We start from the raw sequence: 21350 nt of genomic DNA, 5'->3' as shown, positions 1-21350 counted from the left end.
GTTGTCATAGTTACCTCAGCCAACCATGTCCAATGTGAGCCTCGTGGTAGAGGATGCTTCTTCTAGTATCAGGACACATTGCTAACTAGTCAATATCAGTAGACTAAACAGGCAAACCCAGGACTGATGTTTCCATCCCCCCAAGAGGCTTCCCTGTGGCAGTTATGGAAAGGGACAGGTGTTGACTTCAAAATGATTTATCTTGCAATGGGAAATAGCCTTGAGTAAAAACAAACAAAAAAGCCCAGCAACCCTGATTTATAGCTCCATGCCATGTGTGTTCTGACCAGAATCAGGGTGCATACATTGAAATGTGTTAGAAACAAATGAAAATGGGTTTGTATGCATTGGAGGAATGGCTTTGGTTTTTTTTCTTCAAACCCCATGGTCTGGGGGGTGGGGGTTGAAGTGTGCTCTTGTTTCCGAGGACTCTCAGGTTACCCAGGCAATAGCCAGCAAACTCCTTGGCCTGTAGGGATGCTGTTGGGGGCGGTTGCACTCCCTTAAGTGTGTGTGCCAGTGGAGCTACTCAGAAGAGCCAAGATGGAAGTTACAGCAGCTTGGGTCATTTCAGGTGATCAGAGTCCAGCAGATCAAGGTGTCAGGATTATTTCCTTGTGACAGGAAAGGCAGCCAGAGTCAAGTCCCATAGTGGTCAGGGGCCAGAAGCTCTTGAGTCAAAACCCAGTGTCCACAAACCATTCTGTCTTCAGAAGGCTTATGTCTTTCCTTCGAGTTTGTGTGCGTATGTGCGTATGTGTGTGTTGTGTGTGCTGTATACAGGTGCATACACATATGTACACAAATGTGTGTTCTTGTGTGTGCTTGTAGAGCAGCCAGCAGAGGACATTAGTTGTCCTGCTCTATAACTTCTTACTGCATTAACACTGAGGGTGTCCCAGCTGCACTTGGAGCACAGAGCCTTTTGGCTATCTGTCCAGGAATCCCCAGTGATCTAGGCCTAAGTCTGCGTGTTTGCACAGCAGCTGGTGTTCTCAGCAGCAGCATGTCCATGTGGTCAAAAGATCTCCCTGAGATCTTACATGACAAGACTGTAAACCTGTACAAAAGTACCTCTAACTCGTAGCTGTTGTCACTTTGACAGTGACAACTTGCCAGCCTTGCTTACTGTGAGCGGGGCCTCCCAAGGTGTATAGGGGAGGTTCTTGCCTGGGTCAGAGGTGGGAGGTTCTTGGCAGTGGTGGAGCTGCCCATAGCTGCAGGGGGAGAAATGGACATTCTTGGTAAGTGGGGAAGGTTCCGTAGATGTGTCAGCTCAGCGAAAACTTCAGGTTGAAGTTAGGCCACGGGAATAGTCAAAGGAAAATTGCTGTCGGGTCTGTAGAGAAAGAAGTGACGTTCACACCATTGTATGATAAAGGCCTCATGCTACACAGGGGCCTCCAGACAGAGTAGGGTGTTGAGACAGGAGAGTATCTATCTCTCCCAGGGAAGGTAGATTTTTCTGAAAATTTTGAAATTTCATTTGTTCTAAACTTCTAATCAAGAAATTTTTCCCAAAAGAAAGTGGCTGAGGAAGAAAGAGACTAGCAAAGAGCCCCATTTTAGAGTTCAGGGAAATGATTTGCTGCAGGTCTAGGTCCCTCTGGTGCTGCCCAGCCAAGAAGCCTGAGGCAGCAGCTGCCCTTCTGCACCATGTTCTCACTTGTGCAGCCTTTGCCCATGGCAGACATCACTAATCAATCAGTTTCCTCTGCGCAAGCGCACACACACACTGCTTGAAGCTGTATGTGGCAGCACATGTCTGTAATCCCAGCACTCAGTATATGGAAATAGCATGATTACAGCTTTAAAGACAACCTGAACTAGACTATGTGATGAGTGTGAGGACATCCAGTGCTACCATAGTGGGACCATGTATTAAGACATAGTTATTTTACTGTGTGTGTGTGTATGTGTGTGTTTGTGTGGCACACTTGTATGGGGATGACCATGGTGGCCAGATGAAAGTGTCTGGAGCTGGGGTTGTAGGTGTTATGAGCCTCCTGACATTAGTTTGGGGTCTAAACTCCAGTTGTCATGATTGAATCATAGAGTCATAAATAAATAAATATTCTGACATACTTTACGTGATCATCCTCATTTTGCCCCTATAGTAAGACCTTTACGTAGACAAAATGACTCCATTCATAAAGGAGGCTTAAAGAGGACCTACACCTACTGTGGTAGAACCAGGGCCACTGTCAGGCTGGTGGCAGTTGGCTTGTCTTCAGTCTCAGTGTGTAAAAGTGGCCAGAGAAATAATAGCTTTATACTGCGTTGCCCTCCTGTTTCGAGATCTGTGGCACCTAGGGGGTTGAATGAAGTTAATGTCTTTCAAACCATAAGGTCAGCCTGTCCCCACTAATCTGTGTCCTTCCCTAGACAACTACTTTGTTAACGAAATGTTCGGTGTGCCCTCTGGAGGAGCAAGCTAGGCACTGCACCAGTGCCGAAGTGGGGACACACCCCTACCTTCTGAACAGCTCGTTAGAATTAAGTATCTCTTGGGCTCATTTATTTTGTTCCTCCACGGGAGCTCAGAGGGTCACTTTATACTTGATATTGAGTGGTGTGTGTGTGTGTGTGTGTGTGTGTGTGTGTTTTCATGTGCATGGGTCAGAGGTCAGTGACAGGTATCTCCTTCAGTTACTCTCCATCTTGATGAGACACAGCCAGTCTCTCGCTGAATCTGGAGCTCCCTGGTTCATCTAGATTAGTTGGCCAACAAGGCCCAGGGACCCTCCCATTCTTATCTCCCTCATGCTGGGATCACAGGCGCTCACAGCCATACCTGGCTTTAAAACATCAACAAAACAAACAACAACGACACCTGGGGGAGTCCTCAAGCTTGTTGTGTGGAATAATTCATTGACTCAACCCTGTCCATTAGCAAATGTTTGAACTTTAACTCAGTTGATACCACAGAGGTTTTTAAATTATTTAGCTATGGCTAGATGGTATACGGACACAGTGCCAACAGTTGGTAGGTAGGAAGAGGAGAATCAAGATTGTTCTTTGATATTAACTTCAGGATTAACCAGAGATATGTGATGACATGTGAGACACCATCTCAAAAAATTATTGTATTAATTTACCAATGGAACAGTTTCGTCTCGTTGACATCAGTTTGATAGTGTGAGTACAACATTAGTGAGATGCCTCCCTGGGGAAAGTACTTGCTACATAGCCTGAATTTGATCCCCAGAATCCACTTAAAAATAGAAGGAGAAAATTAACTCCAGGAAGCTGTCCTCTGACTTCTCTGTGCTCCCCAGCTCACACACAAATACATGCACACACAAAATTGAAACTTAAAAATAAAGGGTATCAACAGACCTTACCTGGGAGCTAGTATTTGTCCACATGTGCTAGTTAATAAATAATAGCTACTTTGGCATGTGTCCGTCCATCTTTGAAATGAATGTAGATAGTCAGTCTGCATTATGTCAGATTTCCAAACTATAGAACTCTTTAGAATCTTTGTGCTTCCGTTTTGTGCATCGGTGACCTGTGACCTCAGTTTGGATGTGAACTCAGATCATACTCTTACCTTTAGGCTATTTTTAATTTCTCAACAATACCTAGTCTTCCACAATTAATCCTCACTGAGAAGAAATCATCTTCACTGGCAACCAGCCATTGCCATGATGTCCCTAGGCTGCTTCATGACATTGACTGTAGCAGTGACAGCTCGGGATATGGTTAGTCCCAGGAACTGTTAGGTTATGAACATACTCGCTCCATTTAATCCTTAAAGATTCTCATCTTAACACGGGGGTCCTGAGGTAAGGTAATTTTAGTGAGTAAGTGAGCTGAGCCTGGAGGCTCCCAGAGATGGGAAGTGACAGCCTTCCTGTTTCTACACCTGTCTGTACTGTCACCTTTCTCTTCTTAGGTCAGCGGGTTCCAACAGGCTCGAAATTCTGCATCTTCCAGGACGCACCCCTAGTTTTCAGCCCAGCTGCCCATAAAGAGAGAGCTCATAAACCTCAACTTAGCTCTTGTCCACTTACCCTGCTCACTTGTCACCAAGATATGGCTCATATAACGCAAAACAATCTTTTAATTATGTATGTTTTCAGCGTGTTTGCAAGAAAGAACAACCATTGTTGTGTTACTTCAGAACATTTTCATGACCCCTTTAAAAAAAAAAAAAAGAAATGAAAGGCCCACCTTGCTCCAGTTAACTGATGTCACAAAAATCCATCAACCAGATGACGCGCACAGTAGGAAGTTGTTATGTGCTGGAGAGATGGCTCATGCTGTTCTTTCAGAGGACCTGGGTTTAATTCCTAGCACTGAAGTTAGGCAGATCACAACTGGCTTCCTCAGGCACAACTCCCATGTGCAACTACCCACATAGAAGGATAATTAAAAAAATAAATGTAATTTTGAAAAACAAAAGTTACTGCTCAGTGTTCTGGAAGCCAATACATTTGATATCCAGTGAGGATATGATCCTGGTTCACAGATACGTGGCCCTTTCTCGCAGCATGGGAGTGGCCAGAGAATTGATCGGTTCCCTTCTATAAGGGCACCGACCCCACTCATAGGAGCAGGGTCTCATTACTTTGTTCTGTGCTGAAGGCCCTGCCTCCTGTTACATCACTGTAGGAGTCGTGCTGAGAAAGGAGCACACACATCTACAGCATAGGCATATCGCACACGTAGCAGTCACTGTGTCCCCTCCCAACAGCCATCAGTCTGTCTTTTCTCTAGCTCTACCTTTACTTGGCATTTCACAGCTTCTCGGGTGAAGTTTATAGCTTTTGTATCCGGTTTTTATTGTTGTTGTTTGATTTTTGGCAGCGGATATCTCTGGCTGGCCTAAAACTCATTATGTAATTATGTGGATTGGGCTGGCTTCGAGTCTGTGATGATCCTCCTGTCTCTGCCTCTCAAGTTCTGGGATTACAGATGTTCACCACCAGGCCCAGCCTTTTCAGAAAGCATGGTAGAGGGCACCCAGATACACAGAGTCCTACAGCACACTTTGGAAACTTCAGAAGTAGCCCAGGGCCAGTCTCAGCTGAATGGCGGTGAATGCAGAACTCGTGGTCACTTGGGAAACTGAAAATAAAGTCCCTGAACAAGACATTTATAACGCCTTTTGCAAAACACAGGGAACGGCATGCAGATGGAACGTAAGAGCTTAGGTTAGGGAGAAGGGCAGAAAAATGCTATTCTTCTAGGTAGGACACAGCCATTGCAACTTACTGCAGCTTGGTTACTGGTACCAGACATGCAGTATTGGCCCTGTCAGGAGTCAGTAATAGATGGGGGTGGGGCAGGCATAGTGTGTCCAGGGTTGTGTTATAGCTGGATGGCCACGGTCGACTGAGCCATCAACCAAGGAGCATTTGTGCTCCTTTTGACTGTGTGCTGCTCTGAGTCATGTAAGGTTGTATCTCCCTTTCCATTGTACCGGTTGTTCTCGGGTCTCCCTGAACCTCTGTGGTTCAACGAGCCGTTCACTTGGCTCCATCATTTCTGTGGGCAGGCAGGTTGTAACAACGGCACTGAGTTGTTTAGATCATGTCTCGTGGAGATCTTCTCCAAGTCTCTTCCTATGGCCTGTGTTTTCCCTCAGACTTGCCCTTCTTGTGGAATCACATTTGCTCCCAAATCTGAAGCTGGTGCAGAAGGAGGAACTGTGCAAAATGGCTGTCAAGACGAGCCTAAGACCAGCACCAAGGTAACAAGCTCATGGCTGTTGTTCCTGTCAGTACCTCTCCTGGCGCATCCACCGAAGGTGACACTCCTATCTCTTCTTAGCTTGAAAGTAACTCCTCTTAGGTAATAGCATTCTGCTCCTTCTAGGCTTTGGGGTTGCATAGACCAATAAATCAGATGGCAGAGGGCCTGGGAGGTAGAGCATATGTTGTGCATGCATAGGGCCCTGGGTTCAATCTCTAGCACTTAAGAACAAAACAACAACCAAACCCAGGATGGCTAGATCCAGCTGGTGTAATGCAGAGCTGGATTGGAGTCCTGGGGCAGCCAGTTCAACAGGCATGGGTCAGAGGGATGTGGACTAGGCTTTGTATATGGTAGAGCACAGAGGTGCAAAGAGGACCCAGGCCTCCTCCAGGTAAGAGATGCACCCAAGAGAGAGGCTCCTGAGGCAGATTTGACAGTCTGGTGGCCGCCTGGAGCCAAGGCTTTGAGATGGGGCAGGATGGAGTGAAAGTAGTGTAGATTCTGAACAAAGAGTTTCAGGGAGGCTTTGGAAACTGCTTCCTTGGGAGCCCTTGTCAGTCATTCTGTACCTTCCAGTATCTCACGGGACTCGGCTGGGTGTCTCTCAGATGGGCGTCTCTCAGATGGGCGTCTCTCAGATGAGTGTCTCTCAGATGGGCGTCTCTCATATGGGTGTCTCTCAGATGGGTGTCTCTCAGCTGGGTGTCTCTCAGATGGGTGTCTCTCAGATGGGCGTCTCTCAGATGGGTGTCTCTCAGCTGGGTGTCTCTCAGATGGGTGTCTCTCAGATGGGTGTCTCTCAGATGGGTGTCTCTCAGATGGGTGTCTCTCAGATGGGTGTCTCTCATAGCCAGAGGCACCTTCATCCAGAAGCCTGGGTTTCCCTTCCGTGGAACTAACCTTGAGCCTCCTCTACCTTCCCTGTAGCCCTCTTCTGTATTCATCTCGTCCTCCTTACGTCATGGCTGTTCCAGACGCTCTGTCCCAAAGCAGAGCCTGGGGAAGCAGGGCTAGGGGAGAAGTGGAATGTGGGGTGGGAGTCAACTGACAGTCTTCAGTGTGGAGGCCCTGGCGTGCTGGGGATGGGTGTGAAGCGGGTGTGCTCCTGGCGACCAGTTCACCCCCTGTGCTCCTTCCTCTGTCTTGAGGCAGGCTTCTGGTGGACCCAACTCTAAAACCCAGAATGGACTCCTGAGCCCTCCTGCAGAGGAAAAGCTCACCAACAGCCAGACCTCCCTCTGTGAGATGCTGCAAGAGAAGGGACGGTGGGCGGGCGTGAGCTTGGACCAGTCAGCCCTCCTCCCGCTGAGATTCAAGAACATCCGTGAGAAAACTGACGCCCACTTTGTTGATGTCATCAAAGAAGACAGGTAAGGCCCCCCGCAGCCCACCGTGGTGGCAGACTCCACAGGCTCTCTGAGCTGCCTCGTCCGTGTGTCTGTCTGCTGCCCGCTGTCCTTATATTGCTCTGTTTTTGTTCTTGAGACGCACTGCACCTGGCATACCCACTCTTAGCATTTATTTACTTTGTTTATCATTGTTTTTCTTTTGTGTTTGTGTCCCCACGTGTGAGTGTGATACACACTGGAAGTCAGAGGACAGCTTTTAAGTGGCAGATCGAGGACCAAGCACAGACTGTCAGGCTTGGTAACAAGTGTCTTTACCTGCTGAGCCATCTTGCCTGCCCCATTTAAAAAAAAAAAAAAAAAAGATCTTCTGGGTAACATACAAAGAAATGGATTTTGTGATATTTTTACTAGTATGCTGTTATTATTTACTGTCCCCCAACATTTTGGGGGATTTTGAGGTCTCGATGTATATTTCTGGAGGGCCTGGAACTTTCCACGTAGATCAGTGTGGCCTTGAACTTGAAACAGTCCTGCTCTGGCAGACACGTGTATATATTTTTTTTAACATTCGTTTCTCCCCCGCCCCCGTGCCTTTCTCCCACCACCTTATTTTCCTTTCTCCCTTCCTTTTTTCTTTGTGTGTATGTGTTTTGTTTTTTAACCATTTGTTGGATACAGTCTGCTCATTACCCTTTTGAATGTCAACTCCTAAAAATAATTATGTTGTACATACATGAAATTCGACACATTTTGGGGATATTCTTTCTAGCCTTAAGTCCATGTTCCAGATTGTCAAATGACCCATCGTGGCTGGCAGCATGCTCTTCCTCCACCCCGGGATCTCACCCAGGCTCACATGTTGTGTCTGTTACTCATCAGTCCTCGAGTCTTTTAAAATCTGGCACTTTAAAATCCTTGGCTGACTGGTTTAGTCTTTTATAATATTAACATTTGAGAAACTTACAGGCTGACTTGTTTACACAAAGACTTGGATGTTGGATTTTATGAATTCCCCCTCAAACTCACTGGTCCTTAGCGAGCAACAGTATCTACACTGGGCGAGGCTTTACCAGTTTCTCCGTCCTTCTCACCCTTTTGCTTGCTCCACCCGAATGCTTGACTCTGGCCATTGACCCCCTTAAGACTGGCGAGCGGGTCCTTTTGACATGATCCCTCGTTTGTTTGACGCGGTCTCTAACACAATGGGATGCTCCACGCCCACCTCATCCTTCCCTGCTTTTGCTTAGTATTAGCCTTTTGTCCAAGGAGCCCTGGCTCCTTTTCATGACGAATGTTTTTGGGGTGTTATTAACACCTGATTTAATGCTACTGTCCAAGGACACACTCTGTGTGGTTTCCGTCCCTTAGACTGAGGTTTGTTTTATGCTCCCATGCCGTGTGGTGGTGAAGATGTATGCACCTGCAAAGTGTGCCGCTCAGCCCTCACTGCTTTGCGTTGAGCAGACCACTCGGGTCTGTAAGCAGCCGTCAGGTCCCGGTGGTTGACTGTATCGTCCTGGTTTTCTGCTGTTCTAGCTAGAAGCCCAGACCATAGTTTAGTTGTAGCTCTAGGAATTACTGTTCTGGTTTCCATTCTCCAAGTCACAATCGATAATCGAGGGAAATCAGGGCAGGAATTGAACGGAAGCCATAGAAGAACACCACTCATTGGCTTGCTCCTAGGACCACCTGCCCAGGGATGGTCTGGGCCCTCCGCATCAATCAACAGGAAAGACCACAGGTCAGCCTGATCTAGTAAATTCCCCCTGGTGAGATTCCCTCAGATAATGCTGGGTTATATCAAGTTGACACTGAAGCTAACTAGGACAGCATCCTTAGGCCTTATCTGTGGGCTTCACGTGAATGTTAAATGAACTCTTGCAATGTGCTGGTGGCTCTTTCTTGTTACCCATGCCCTTGCTGTTACATGCATTCGACTCCATGAATTATAAGTCCCTGTCCTCTTGCTCCAGACTCTCTGGAGTCTTGAGTGAATCCACAGTGACTGTATTTCTTTTATGTGGAATTGTGATTTCTAAATTCTTTGTAAGCCTACCGATGTTGGTTTCTGTTGACACTGTGTGTGACACTTAGAAAATCTGAATGTTGTTATATCTTTTTGAAGAATGCTAAGTGTTTGTCTCAGCAAGCAGTTTACATACCTGATTCAAATCAAATGGTCTCTTTTAGCTTTAACTGGGCTGCTTTGGGTTTACCAGTCACAGGCAATTAAGATGCACTTTCAAGAGTCAGACTTAGATGTGAGAACAATTTATACATAGAACCCGGGCTTTCTCCTCTTTCCTGCCTCTTGCTTTTCTGGGTTTTATAACCTCATTCTTTATCTGTAGTCACCTGTATTCTCTATATTTGGGGGGTAAACTTAACATTTTTAACATTTACTATTTTATTTGTATGAATATGTTTCCTGCATGTGTATGTTGTGCACCACATGTGTGTAGCTAAGAAGAGGACTTTAGATCTTCTGGAATGGGATTAGTGGGTGATTGTAAGCCACCATGTGGGTGCTGGTAATCGAACCTGGGTCCTCTAGAACCTGAGCCATCTCTCCAGTTCCTAATTCCTAGGTTTATTTTCTATGCCATTAAGTCTGGCTTTTGGAGCCAGGCATCGTGATATAAATTCAAGATTGCAGCATTTGGGGAGTGTCTCCCTTCTCCCCACCCCTGTCTTTCCTCTCCTTCTCCTTCTCTGCCCCGACCCCAGTTTTATTTATAGCCCATGTGTCTTTAAACCTGTGACCTCCTGCCTTGGCCTTCCAAGTGCTGGGATTTCTATTAGAGGGTCAGCAGTGGTGCTAACTAATGTCTGTCTTCAGGGAAAACAAAACAAAGGTAAAAGTTAGGAAGCTTACCTTCCTCCAAGGATGTTCCTCTCCTCCCAGCAGTTGCTTTTGTATCTTCTGTGAGGCCCAGAAACAGAAACTCCCACTATTAACTGTGAAAGAGCCATGCAGCGTCAGCGGGGTTGATTCTGCCCCCAGACTGCTGGAATGCAGACACCGGGCTCCTCTAGTGACTGCTTTACCATTTTCTCTCTGTCACTGGAAAGGAAGCCTGCATGGGGGAGCATTTTTCCTTTTTTGAGTCCAAGAACATCGTAAGTTATTACATACTTGTCACAGAAAAGAATCCATTCTGCAGCAAGAGGAGGAGGAATCCAGCATGTGACAGGCAGATTCGAGGCTCCTTCCCTGTCTTACATGACTGAGAGGGATTACGCCCACATTTGTATTTGCCTTCTGAAATCACACCAACATTCCCTAAAGTTACAGTGATTCTCCAGTGCAAGGATATTACGATTTGCTGACAGTCCACAGAAGGATGCAAGAGTCATGTAAATCAGATTTGATTCCTCAGCTGTTAAATCATTGAGCATGATCATTGTCAAGTTCACCTGCATCCTGAATATTTAATAACAACCCCACAGTTACCCCATCTGCGAACACCATCTCCCAGTAACAACTTGTTACATTTGAGGTGCAATTACTGTCAGTATTCTGGATGACAGGAAGCCTTTGGAACTGCCTTCATTCAACATCTCCAAATCTCTGTAAATCCCCTCAGCACCGGGATCTGCTGGCTTTCTGAAAAGATCACCTCAGTCTTCCGATCCCGGATGCTCAGACCACCTATGTCTAATGAGTGTGGTAATCGTGCACCGTGGCCACTCCCTAGTGAGGGAACAGCAGATGATTGTGTCTAAACACAAAGGACTTTGCTACATAGTGACTTTCAGAGGTAGCTTCCCTGGCGTTCTCTGAGAGGCGTCTGAACCTGTTTCTGCTAGTGTTGATGGAGTGTGTTGGTTATGTCTTGCAGCTTGATGAAAGATTATTTCTTCAAGCCGCCCATCAACCAGTTCAGCCTGAACTTCCTGGACCAGGAGCTGGAGCAATCCTACAGAACCAGCTACCAGGAAGAGGTATGTCCTCACTCCTACAACATACGCCCTGGTCTCATGGGGTACTGTACGCTTGTGCTTTACCGAGTAGCAGGGGAATGAAGGCTAATGTTGATTTTTCACAATCAGGAAGTCCTGTGTTGGAACTGTATGCGAATTTATCTTTGCCAGGTGAGAAAAAAAAACCAAGGTTTTTTATGCTCCATTCTCTTAAATCCACGGCACACCCCTGCCAGACCGTTTGTTCCATAGCTGATGTTTCTTCTCTCTGTTTGCTATCCCAGCCCCGAAGGATGCCATTCACACCTGTTCGGGCTCTTGAGCAATGCTTCTCTCCTGATATCAGGAAATCTGTACCTCCATCCAGAATGTGGGGTTCACGTTCTCCCCATTATACCGCCATCTTGACTTCCTTGAGTTGAGGGAGTTAACTTGCCTCTAGCTTATACGTCATTTCCCCCTAGAAACCTTCCCTGACAGCAGCTGGGTTTTACTCCCGTGTCTTCTTTGTCCCTCATGTGCACCCCACATTGGAATCCCATGTAGTTTCTGAACCTAACACCCGACTGCCTCTTTCCTTGCTGTCTAAACCCCATCACAGCCCACCCCCAGTCAGAGTCAGAAAGGATGCTTGAGAGGAATGGATGGAAGAGCCTGGAGCCTGGTTGGCACTTTAGGTAGTGGATCCCAGCTCTCTCTCCCTTGGCCTCCCAACCCGACCTGGGTGTCCCAGAGGCTAAAGTGCACCATCACCTGACCTTTGGACCAAGAGGGGTTCCACTCAGATTTCGTTTGCTCATTGGCAGAATGCATGTCTGCTTTGCCTAGGCCCTTAGCAGAGAGACCGTGGTGTACAGGCTGTGGCTGTTTGCTTCGTGTGGTTAGAACCGCTGCCCTGTCAGTCTCTCACTGGGCAGCGATATCATTCCAAGCACGAACCCTGCAGGCACTTGCCTAACGCAAGAAATGTTGAGCTGCAGCACTCTAGAGCAGGAGTTGGGAAAGCTGGGAAACCTGGACATTCCCCCACCCCACTGGCTGTCCTGAGTCTTTTCTGCCCTAGCCCTGGCTACTCTCCAGAAAGAGCAATAATATACACGCGCCTCTGCAGACATTGTGGCAGCCTCGCCTCCAAGATCTTAGGTCTTTTTAGGGCACCTTAAGTTAGAACCAGACTCACGGTCATTCTCGGAACCTCTGAATTCCATGGGAGAACTCGACTCTACCCCTGTGGCAACTTTGCTCAGGTGAGTTCAGGCTTGATAGTGGGGCTGCCCTCCCATTCCCCAAGGCCAAGTCCTGACTTTTCCCCAGATCCTGGGGTCCATTGAAGGCTGAGGTACTAGAAGCACTTTGGCCTGAAAGGAAGTTGCCCTACACTGAGGGCAGGTCACAGGCCTCTTCCTCCCACAGACCTCCTTTGTCCCTGAGTTCTGAAGCCCCATCATCAGAGTGTCACGTCATTCTTTCACCGCGGCTTGACATTCTGTATCTTTGTCCTAAGACAGGCCTGGGGTGCGCTTGGGAGTCAGTCCATCTGGCTGCAGCCCGCTCTGCCTCTTCATCCTGTGTCCTTTGGGATAGCTACCCTGGGCCTCCACCTACACACAGGAGCCATGCCAGCTCTCTCTCTGTCAGCTGTGGAGAGCTCTGACTGAGGTGGCGTCTCCCTGTAGACCCTTACAGGGGTCTGGAACTGGTCATGGTTTAGACACATCACTTGCTAGCAGTTTCCTTCTCCAGAATTCCCCAGCAGTGTGCATGTGGCTCTTTAGCAAACAGCACAGTGCCCTGTTTCTTGTGCCTGTTAGTCCACGATCAGGCTGCCCTTCCCTTCGAGCTTTGTGCCATGTCCTCCCTGCAGCCAGCCAGTCCAGAGCATACCATCCCCTCACGGGCTTTCTCCCTTAAAAAATACATAGATTCCATTCTGTTTCACGTGTGCTTTACCTTCACGTATGTGTGTGCACCACATGTGTGCCTGGTGCCTAGAGAGGACAGAAGAGGGCATTGGAACCCTGGTAACTGAAGTAATGGATAGTTCCCTAACCACTGAGCGTTCTCTCCAGCCTGGAAGGCTCTCTTGATAAAGGGCGTAGATTCTCATTCCACTCAGAGAGTCTCTCCTCAGCGCTGCTGCTGCTTCCGTGTCTACCTGTCTTCTGGTGAAGCTCTCACACCCATCCATTCTCCGGAAGCCCCCCTCACCTGCTGCCTCCCCAGATGTGTTCTCCTGGACTCTGAGGCCGCAGCTCATCTTTCAGAGTGACTATGTCAATGCGTGCGAGAGTCCACTGACTCACAGTCTGCTGCTGTGTGACCCTGGGCGAGTTTCTTTACTGTCAGTTCGGCAGTAGTGAGGAGCCCATCCGTGTGAGCCGTGCCAGCTTCTGCCTGGTCTGGACTTGTCCCTCCATCCTGGACTCCCTGGCCGTCTGAGGACATGCCAGTTCATCCTGTCCTCTCCTGTTTCTAAACAGGTCATAAAGAATTCCCCTGTGAAGACTTTTGCCAGCGCCACCTTCAGCTCCCTTCTGGATGTGTTTCTGTCAACCACAGTGTTCCTGATCCTCTCCATCACCTGCTTCCTGAAGTACGGAGCCGCCGCCACCCCTCCCCCGCCGGCTGCCCTGGCCGTCTTTGGTGCAGACCTGCTGCTGGACGTGCTTTCTCTCCTGGTGTCCATCAGGTAAGCTCGGGCTGAGAAGCGGTCTCTAGCTCCCTCTTCTGGCTGCACAGTTAATGACAAGCTGATTAACCAGCACAGGGGCAGAGAAGTGAGGAATTCAGAAAGGAGAAAGGGAGGAGGAAATGCAAAGGGAATACATGACAGGCAGCAGCAGAGAGCAAGCCTCTGCTAACCTAAGGGCCAGGCTAGCCCAATTAAAGAAGTCGTGTCAATTTCTGAGCTTGGAATAGGCAGTTAGACATGACACCAAATGTGCAAGCAACAAGAAAGATGAGTTGGGCTTTATAAATGTGTTTACATGCCGTGTTACATAGAATACTATCAAAGCCTGGCATGGTGGCACACACCTATAATCCCAGCACTTGGGAGATGGAGGCAGGAGGATAAAGAGTTAAAAGCCACCTTGGGTGCTTAGCAAGTTCATACACAAGGCTCTGTCTGAAAACAAACAAAATAGCCTGACATAGAGAGAGGGGAGAAGTATCGATCACATCTGTGACAAGGATCTAATATCTGTAGTATCCGTTTGATACCGCTTGGTCATATAAAGACAACCGACCCCATTTCATGTTTTTTTGAAAATATTTATTTATTATATATGAGTACACTGTATTTGTTTTCAGACACACCAGAAGAGGGCATCAGACCTCAATACAGATGGTTGTGAGCTACCATGTGGTTGCTGGGATTTGAACTCAGGTCCCTCTGGAAGAGCACTCAGTGCTCCTTACCACTGAGCCGTCTCTCCAGCCCCCATTTCACCTTTTTAATTGGAAATAATTTTTTATACAATATATTCTGATCACAGCTCCCTCAGCTCCTCCCGGACCCCTCACCGCCACCCATCCAACTCCAAGCCTTCCCCTCTCTCTCTTTAGAAAACAAATAGGCCAAAAATGGAGGGTTAAAAACAAGAAAGAAAAAGCACGAGAAATATAAAACACTGATTTTGTGTAACGGGACCTACCTGTAGGTGTAGGCATTTACTACCTAGTGAGACTCCATTGGAGAAAATGTTCCCTTTGCAAGCAGCTGCCCGCCGCAGACGGCTTCATGGTTGGATGGGAGCTCTCACTTCCACACCCAGCTTTGGGACCCCATGTGGCTTGGACCTGCGCAGGCCCTGTGCACACTACCACAGTCTCGTGTGTGCAACAGTCCGGTTGTGTCTGGAAGACACTGTTCTTGTAGAACCATCCATCCCCTCTGGATCTTACGGTCTCCCCAACCCTCTTCTACACAGCTCCCTGACCCCTGAGGGAGGGCTTAATAAAGGCACCCCGTTTCGGGTTGAGTGTTTTGAGGTCTCTGACTGTCCTCACACTGTCCAGTTGTGTGTCTCTGTGCCCCTGTCTGTTTCGGGGGGGGGGGAGCTTCTCTGACGGTGGCTGAGCAGGACACACCTGTCCTACTATGTGCCTGCCTCCTGGCTACTGTGACTAGGTTCTGCACCATGCCCAGCCTAGTTCAGTCCACTGATAATTGCCCCCCCCACCAGGATCTAAGACAGAAATGGCAAGAAGTGCCTTGTCTGTGAGGTTCTGCTACTTCCACTCAGCACCCCAGTATAAACAACCAGCCAACCAGCAAACTAAAACAACAACAGAACAGCTTAGATCTGGCCCTGAGACTTCCATATTTTATCTTTTGGTGTGGGCCATGTGGGATATCTCCCTCCCTCCTTCCTCACCCACAGTCCTTCAGGTTCCTCTCTGCAGCAGAGACTGTCCTCTCTCCTAGCTGAAATGATGTGTCTGCACTGTCCCTTAAATTCTCTTTCCAAATCAAGCCCTGCCCATAGCAAACAACTACCTGTTCCAGCCCTCACTACCTGTGTCTAGTTCCCAATCCCCAAGACATGACTCATGCACAATCTTACCAGGGTCTATTTCTGTAGAACCCAAGCCAAGAACTGCCTTGGCTTCTAAATGTTTTTTTTTTCTTTTGTGTGTGTTGTTGGGCAGTGCTGGGGGTTGAACCTAGGTTCTCCTGTGTGCTAGGAAATATATCACCGGACAGACATTTCCACTTTCTTTTTCTATTGAGAAAGATTCTCATTAAGTAGCTTACTCTGGCCTTGGCCTTGAACTCGCTCTGTAGTCCAGGCTGGCTTTGAACTTCTGAGTTTCCTGCCTCAGCCTCTTGAGTACCTGGTGTTGCAGTCCCGTGCCCCCACCTCTGGTTTTTTTTAATTATTTTATGAGTGACCATGTAATTGAGCATTGTTGTGATACCTATTGTCTCAAACATTTGGGGGGTGGAGGCTGAAGGACCAGAAGTTAAAGGTTCTCCTTGGTAACGAGCTGAGTTTGAGGCCAGTCTCGGCTATGTGAGACCCAAACTCAGAAGTGAAAATTGAAAACAAAATGGATTTTATTGTGATAATTCACATGCAGCAAACTCACTCGTTCAGGTTTGAGATTGCATGTGAGGTTGGTTTTAATAAACATACAGAGTTGTAGAAAACATTATCACAGTGTAATTTAGGACATTTCTGTTGTGGTAAATATTAAAAAACGTGCAACTAGTTCCCGTGAGTCACTGGTCCACACTGGTCCCTGGTTTTCTCTGACACAGGCGGTTGCTCCGTGGTGTTAGTTTTAGGCACCATAGGGCCATATAGAACTAGCATTAATTTATTTTAGCAGCTCCATGCTGCACCTAGGTACTCCCTAACCCAGGTGGTCCAAGAGCCATTCCATCCTTCCCTCTCGTCCAATGACAGGCCTCGTTCTATCCTAGGCCTGCCTTCCTACATAAACACAGCAACTTATACATTTCTGTCACCCCAAAGAATCCCTGTCCCTGTGTGTGCTCTTCACACACCTATACTGTATGTGCCCTCCACACTTGTACCTGTGTGTACACTCTGCACCTGTGTCTGTCTGTACTCTCTACACCTGTGGCTATATGTGCTCTTCACACACCTGTATCTATGTGTGCTCTCCACACCTGTGTCTGTCTGTACTTTCTGCACCTGTGTCTGTGTGTACTCTCCACACCTGTGCCTGTGTGTACTTTCTGCACCTGTGGCTGTGTGTACTTTCCACACCTGTTCCTGTGTGTACTCTCTGCACCTGTTCCTGTGTGTACTCTCTGCACCTGTGACTGTCTGTACTCTCTGCACCTGTGGCTGTGTGTACTCTCTGCACCTGTGGCTGTGTGTACTCTCTGCACCTGTTCCTGTCTGTACTCTCTGCACCTGTGGCTGTGTGTACTCTCTGCACCTGTGGCTGTGTGTACTCTCTGCACCTGTTTCTGTCTGTACTCTCTGCACCTGTGGCTGTGTGTACTCTCTGCACCTGTGGCTGTGTGTACTCTCTGCACCTGTGGCTGTGTGTACTTTCCACACCTGTTCCTGTGTGTACTCTCTGCACCTATGACTGTCTGTACTCTCTGCACCTGTGGCTGTCTGTACTCTCTGCACCTGTTCCAAGTAGCCCCTTTACCTGGACATGGTAGCATCACTGTGGCCAAGACTAGGCAAGGCTTGATCCTAGATCAGAAGAGCTCCAAGGTAGATTGCATTGGTTCCCGTGGAAAGCCAGTACTTCAGCTTCTCACCTTAGAGCCCATTCTCACCGAGACCACCTAGTCTTGCTTTTAAACAATATGATCTTGAGGACCATGCAGAAGTCTTCTAGGCAGCCCATCTCTTGGGTCTCAGCTCCATTTGTGACTTTCTTAGGGGCTCTGAGTCCTGCCTGTAAAAATATTCATAGTTTTTCCTCAGTGATGTTCCACAGCCAGTGTTTTCATTTAGACTTGAGGAAGCCAAAGGACCCTAAAAGTATACTTGAGTCTCTGTGAGCAATGGCCACAGAACTGGCGTTGCTGGTCATGGCTGAATATACAGGGTTAAGGCCAAAGGTGCAGGGTCTGGGCGTGCTTGAGAAGCCTCTGCTATTGACCCCCACGTGGCTCCTGACTAGATGTAAAGATGGTGAGCCTGTCTAGACTCCCCAGCAAAGGCCTAAGAGAGTTCTGAGTCTCCACTCCAACCTCCCAGTGTCCTCTCCTCCACCTGCCCTACCCCATCCCGTGGGTCCCTTAAAGGAACCTCACCCTTCCTAGTCACAGTTCTCAGCCGTGCTCTCAGTCCCCACTCGTTATTGGAGGATTTACCAAATCACTGTCACTTTCCTGGGGTGTCATAGATCTACATTGGTGAGAAGAGTCATAGGCTCTGTCACTGGGATAGGAAGGCACCTCCCAGGAAATAAAGAAGCTGTCTGCTGCTAGGTGTGGTGGTACACTCCTTCCATCCAAGCTCCTGGGAGACAGTAACAGCCTAATCTCTGTGAGTTTGAGGCCAGCCTGGTCTACAGAGTGAGTCTCAGGACAGCCAAGGCTACAGAGAGAAACCTTGTCTCAAAAAACCAAACCAACCAACCAAACAACAACAACAAACCTGTCTGCTGTATTTGTCATAGACATGACTCAGGCTGTGAATGAGACAGCTGGACATGCAGGGGTGGGGTTAGTGGCGGTGAACTGTCTTCAGTACGTGACCTATTTTGCTGAAAGGAAGGATGGCTCTTAATGTCCCAATCCAAACAGAATCTGTTCAGCTGCAGCAGAGTTAAACACCTCCGAAAACTACCTGCTTATGCACAGAGATCACTCAGCCCCAGGCTGAGTTGCTATTAGCAAGCTCTTCACCTCTGCGTTTCCAAGGAGGAGGTAGTAGATGTTGTGGGACCCAGTGAAACAAGGGAGAATGTGACTGTGTGACCCTGGGAACGCATCTTTATCTCTGGCAACTAGCAGCAGCCTTCCGCCTCTGTGACCCCCCCCAAAGGACTCAGTAGAACACCTCTGGATAGGCCCCACTGAGGACTTCATGGCCTGTGGTAGACTTTACGTGGGGGTTGTTAGTATTTTTTCAAGCTCCACAGACTACAGAGGTCTTTGACCAGTGCATTTTGTCCAAATGGAGAAGGTAACCCTACAGTTGGATGTGAAGCTCTGAGCATGCCTACCTGCCCCCAGGCGGGCATCAGAAACAGCAACGTGGGGCAGATGAGGATGTGCCGTGCTAACCGGATCCTCTCCCGTCTGTGTCCCAGAATGGTGTTTTTCCTAGAGGATGTCATGACGTGCACAAAGCGTTTGCTGGAGTGGATCGCTGGATGGCTCCCTCGACACTGCATTGGGGCCATCTTGGTGTCACTTCCTGCCCTGGCTGTCTATTCACACATCACCTCTGAGTTCGAGACCAACATACACGTAAGTAGCTGCAGGCCATCGTCTCCCCGAGCCTTCCAGGCTCCCTAACCTCTTCTTGCACTTTAAGTCTGATTACTTGGGACAGGGCTAAAATTCGACTTTTTAAAGAGATACTCTCTGTTACTGCTTCTAGCCATCCTCTTAAACCAGGAACCATGAACTAGCTGGGCCTGGTGGGAAGCACGACCACACACACACACACACACACACACACACACACACACACACACACACCATGACACACACACACACCATGGCACACACACACACACACCATGGCACATACACACACACACACACCATGGCACATGCACACACACATACACACACACACACACACACCATGGCACATGCACACACACATACACACACACACACACACATACCATGGTACATACACACACACACACACACACACACACACACACACCATGGCACATACACACACACACCATGGCACATGCACACACACACACACACACACACACACACCATGGTACACACACACACACACACCATGGCACATGCACATACATGGCGGCACATACATACACACACACTGTTCTTTTAATTTGGGGTGTGTGTGCTGGGAATCCGACCCAAGACTTACACTAAGCAGATACTCTACCACTGAGTCACATCTCCAGACTTACCTTATGAAGGACTTAGAGAGATGAAGTCCTGCAGCAGTTTAAACATTTGTACTTTTCCTCAGGCTTTACAAAGAAGCACCTGCCCCATGTGTCCATATGATACAAGGCAATGTGCCGGTCTGCTAAAGTCTCCAACTGGCCCCTGGAGTAGCTGCTGCTCTGGGAAGGAGCTTTGGAGTTAACTCCACAAAGGATGAGGTCACTGTGGGAAACATTTGGGTCTTACTCTTTAGGCTGAGATCCAGAACTTGAGTGTAATAGAATGTCCCGGCATCAGATCGCTTCCCGTTGGCTCACAGCGGGACTGAAGGGAGTGTTTGGAAGGTGGTCCTTTCCACAGTGGTAGGGCCCCAGTAAGCAGCCTCCCTTTTCAGTCTATCAAAATGGCGTGTGCCGTCTTATATGTCTGAAGGAATATTCTCCTTGCAGTGCAGATTTGCACTGCGCCATGGGACAGATATGTGACGTTTTAAAAACCAATAGGTTACCCAAAGGAAGATCTTCTGCACATTTATGTTTTGTCACTGTGACCAAACACCTGATGAGAAACATTGTAAGGGATGGAGAATCAGCTCTGGCTCGGGACTTAAGGGAAGGTATAGCTCCACGGTGGTGGGTTTGTCAGGCTGAGACTCTTTATGTCCTTACAGCCTGGTGAAACAGGAAACAGAGATGGGATAGGACACAAAGCAGGCTAGAAACCTCAAGGCCCTCCTCTCCAGAGACCCACTTCCTGATGCCAGGGTCTACTCCCCAAAGATTCTGCAAGCTCCCAGAGTAGCACCCCTGGCTGGGGACCAAGTAATGCAAACACATGACTCTGTGGGGACATTTCACATTCAAGCCACAACAAGTGCTACCAGAGATGCCTGGTACTGAACAGAAGTGGGGGTGAGGGGGTGCTCTTAGTCTGTGACTGCAGAGAGGGTGGGAGCAACATGGCTGGGGTGGCACAGGCTGTCCTCACACTGTCTTCTCTTGCAGTTTACCATGTTTACTGGCTCTGCAGTGCTGGTGGCCATTGTACACTATTGTAACTTCTGCCAGCTCAGCTCCTGGATGAGGTCCTCCCTCGCCACCATTGTGGGCGCTGGGCCGCTGCTTCTGCTCTACATCCCCCTGTGCCAAGACAGGTGTGTGACTGTACCCGTACGGCCCTCGCCCAGCATCTCCTGGGGCTTGACAACAGTTCTGTGTTAGTGCTGGGTGATATGTTTCTTCCATGACTTGAAATAGCTTCCAGCACACACAGTACCAATTGGGGATTCGGCTCAGAGCTCAGGGGCCTGCCTGGCGTGCAAAGGCCCTTAGTTCAGTCCCCAGGAGTACCAAAAACAGACATACAACCCAAAGAGTGATCCAGAAAAGGAAAAGAAAGTCATTCGTAACGCCAGATAAGAGGCTGTGTGTATAAGATGTAGCCATTGAAACATGAATGAATGTTGGATTTAGACTTAGTTTCCATCCCTAAAAGACACCCACATTATCAGTTGTACGCAAATATTCAGAATTCCATGAGACTTTTGATCCCATGCACTTGGACTTGGGAACGAGATCTGCATATGTTTGAATGTAGATGTCCTTGGGTCCCTGCCTCTGAGAGACACATGACTATTGTAGGATATTTGAACTTTCTTTTTCGAATAAGTTGTAACCTAAGAAAGTAAGACCTGAGTTATTTCACATGAGAGAGTCAGGATGAGGAAAGACAAGAGGGGGAAAGCCAGAGTGGTATGCCCGTAACCCTACAATTCAGGAAGCTGAGGCAGGCGGTCTAGCCTAAGCTACATAACAAGACTCTGC

At 48.2% G+C, this 21350-nt stretch overlaps 1 protein-coding gene across 2 annotated transcripts in view; it reads left to right on the top strand.

Moving 5' to 3' along the window:
- Positions 1–21350, top strand: part of ADCY9 (adenylate cyclase 9) — a 118688-nt gene that overhangs the window by 86224 nt on the left and 11114 nt on the right. Inside the window, exons 4-9 of one of the 2 annotated variants that reach the window (XM_080942518.1) lie at positions 5594–5698; positions 6856–7073; positions 10895–10997; positions 13457–13665; positions 18735–18894; positions 20532–20680. In XM_080942518.1, the coding sequence (XP_080798644.1) occupies positions 5594–5698; positions 6856–7073; positions 10895–10997; positions 13457–13665; positions 18735–18894; positions 20532–20680 (944 nt within the window). Of the gene's footprint in view, positions 1–5593; positions 5756–6855; positions 7074–10894; positions 10998–13456; positions 13666–18734; positions 18895–20531; positions 20681–21350 lie in introns of both variants that reach the window. The other variant, XM_080942517.1, reaches the window with a different exon arrangement.

The sequence above is a fragment of the Micromys minutus genome (assembly GCF_963924665.1).
Source record: "Micromys minutus genome assembly, chromosome: 31".
In the NCBI taxonomy this organism is placed as follows: Eukaryota; Metazoa; Chordata; class Mammalia; order Rodentia; family Muridae; genus Micromys; species Micromys minutus.
The sequence above is the reverse complement of the archived record's forward strand: the minus strand, read 5'-3'. Positions and strand labels throughout refer to the sequence as shown.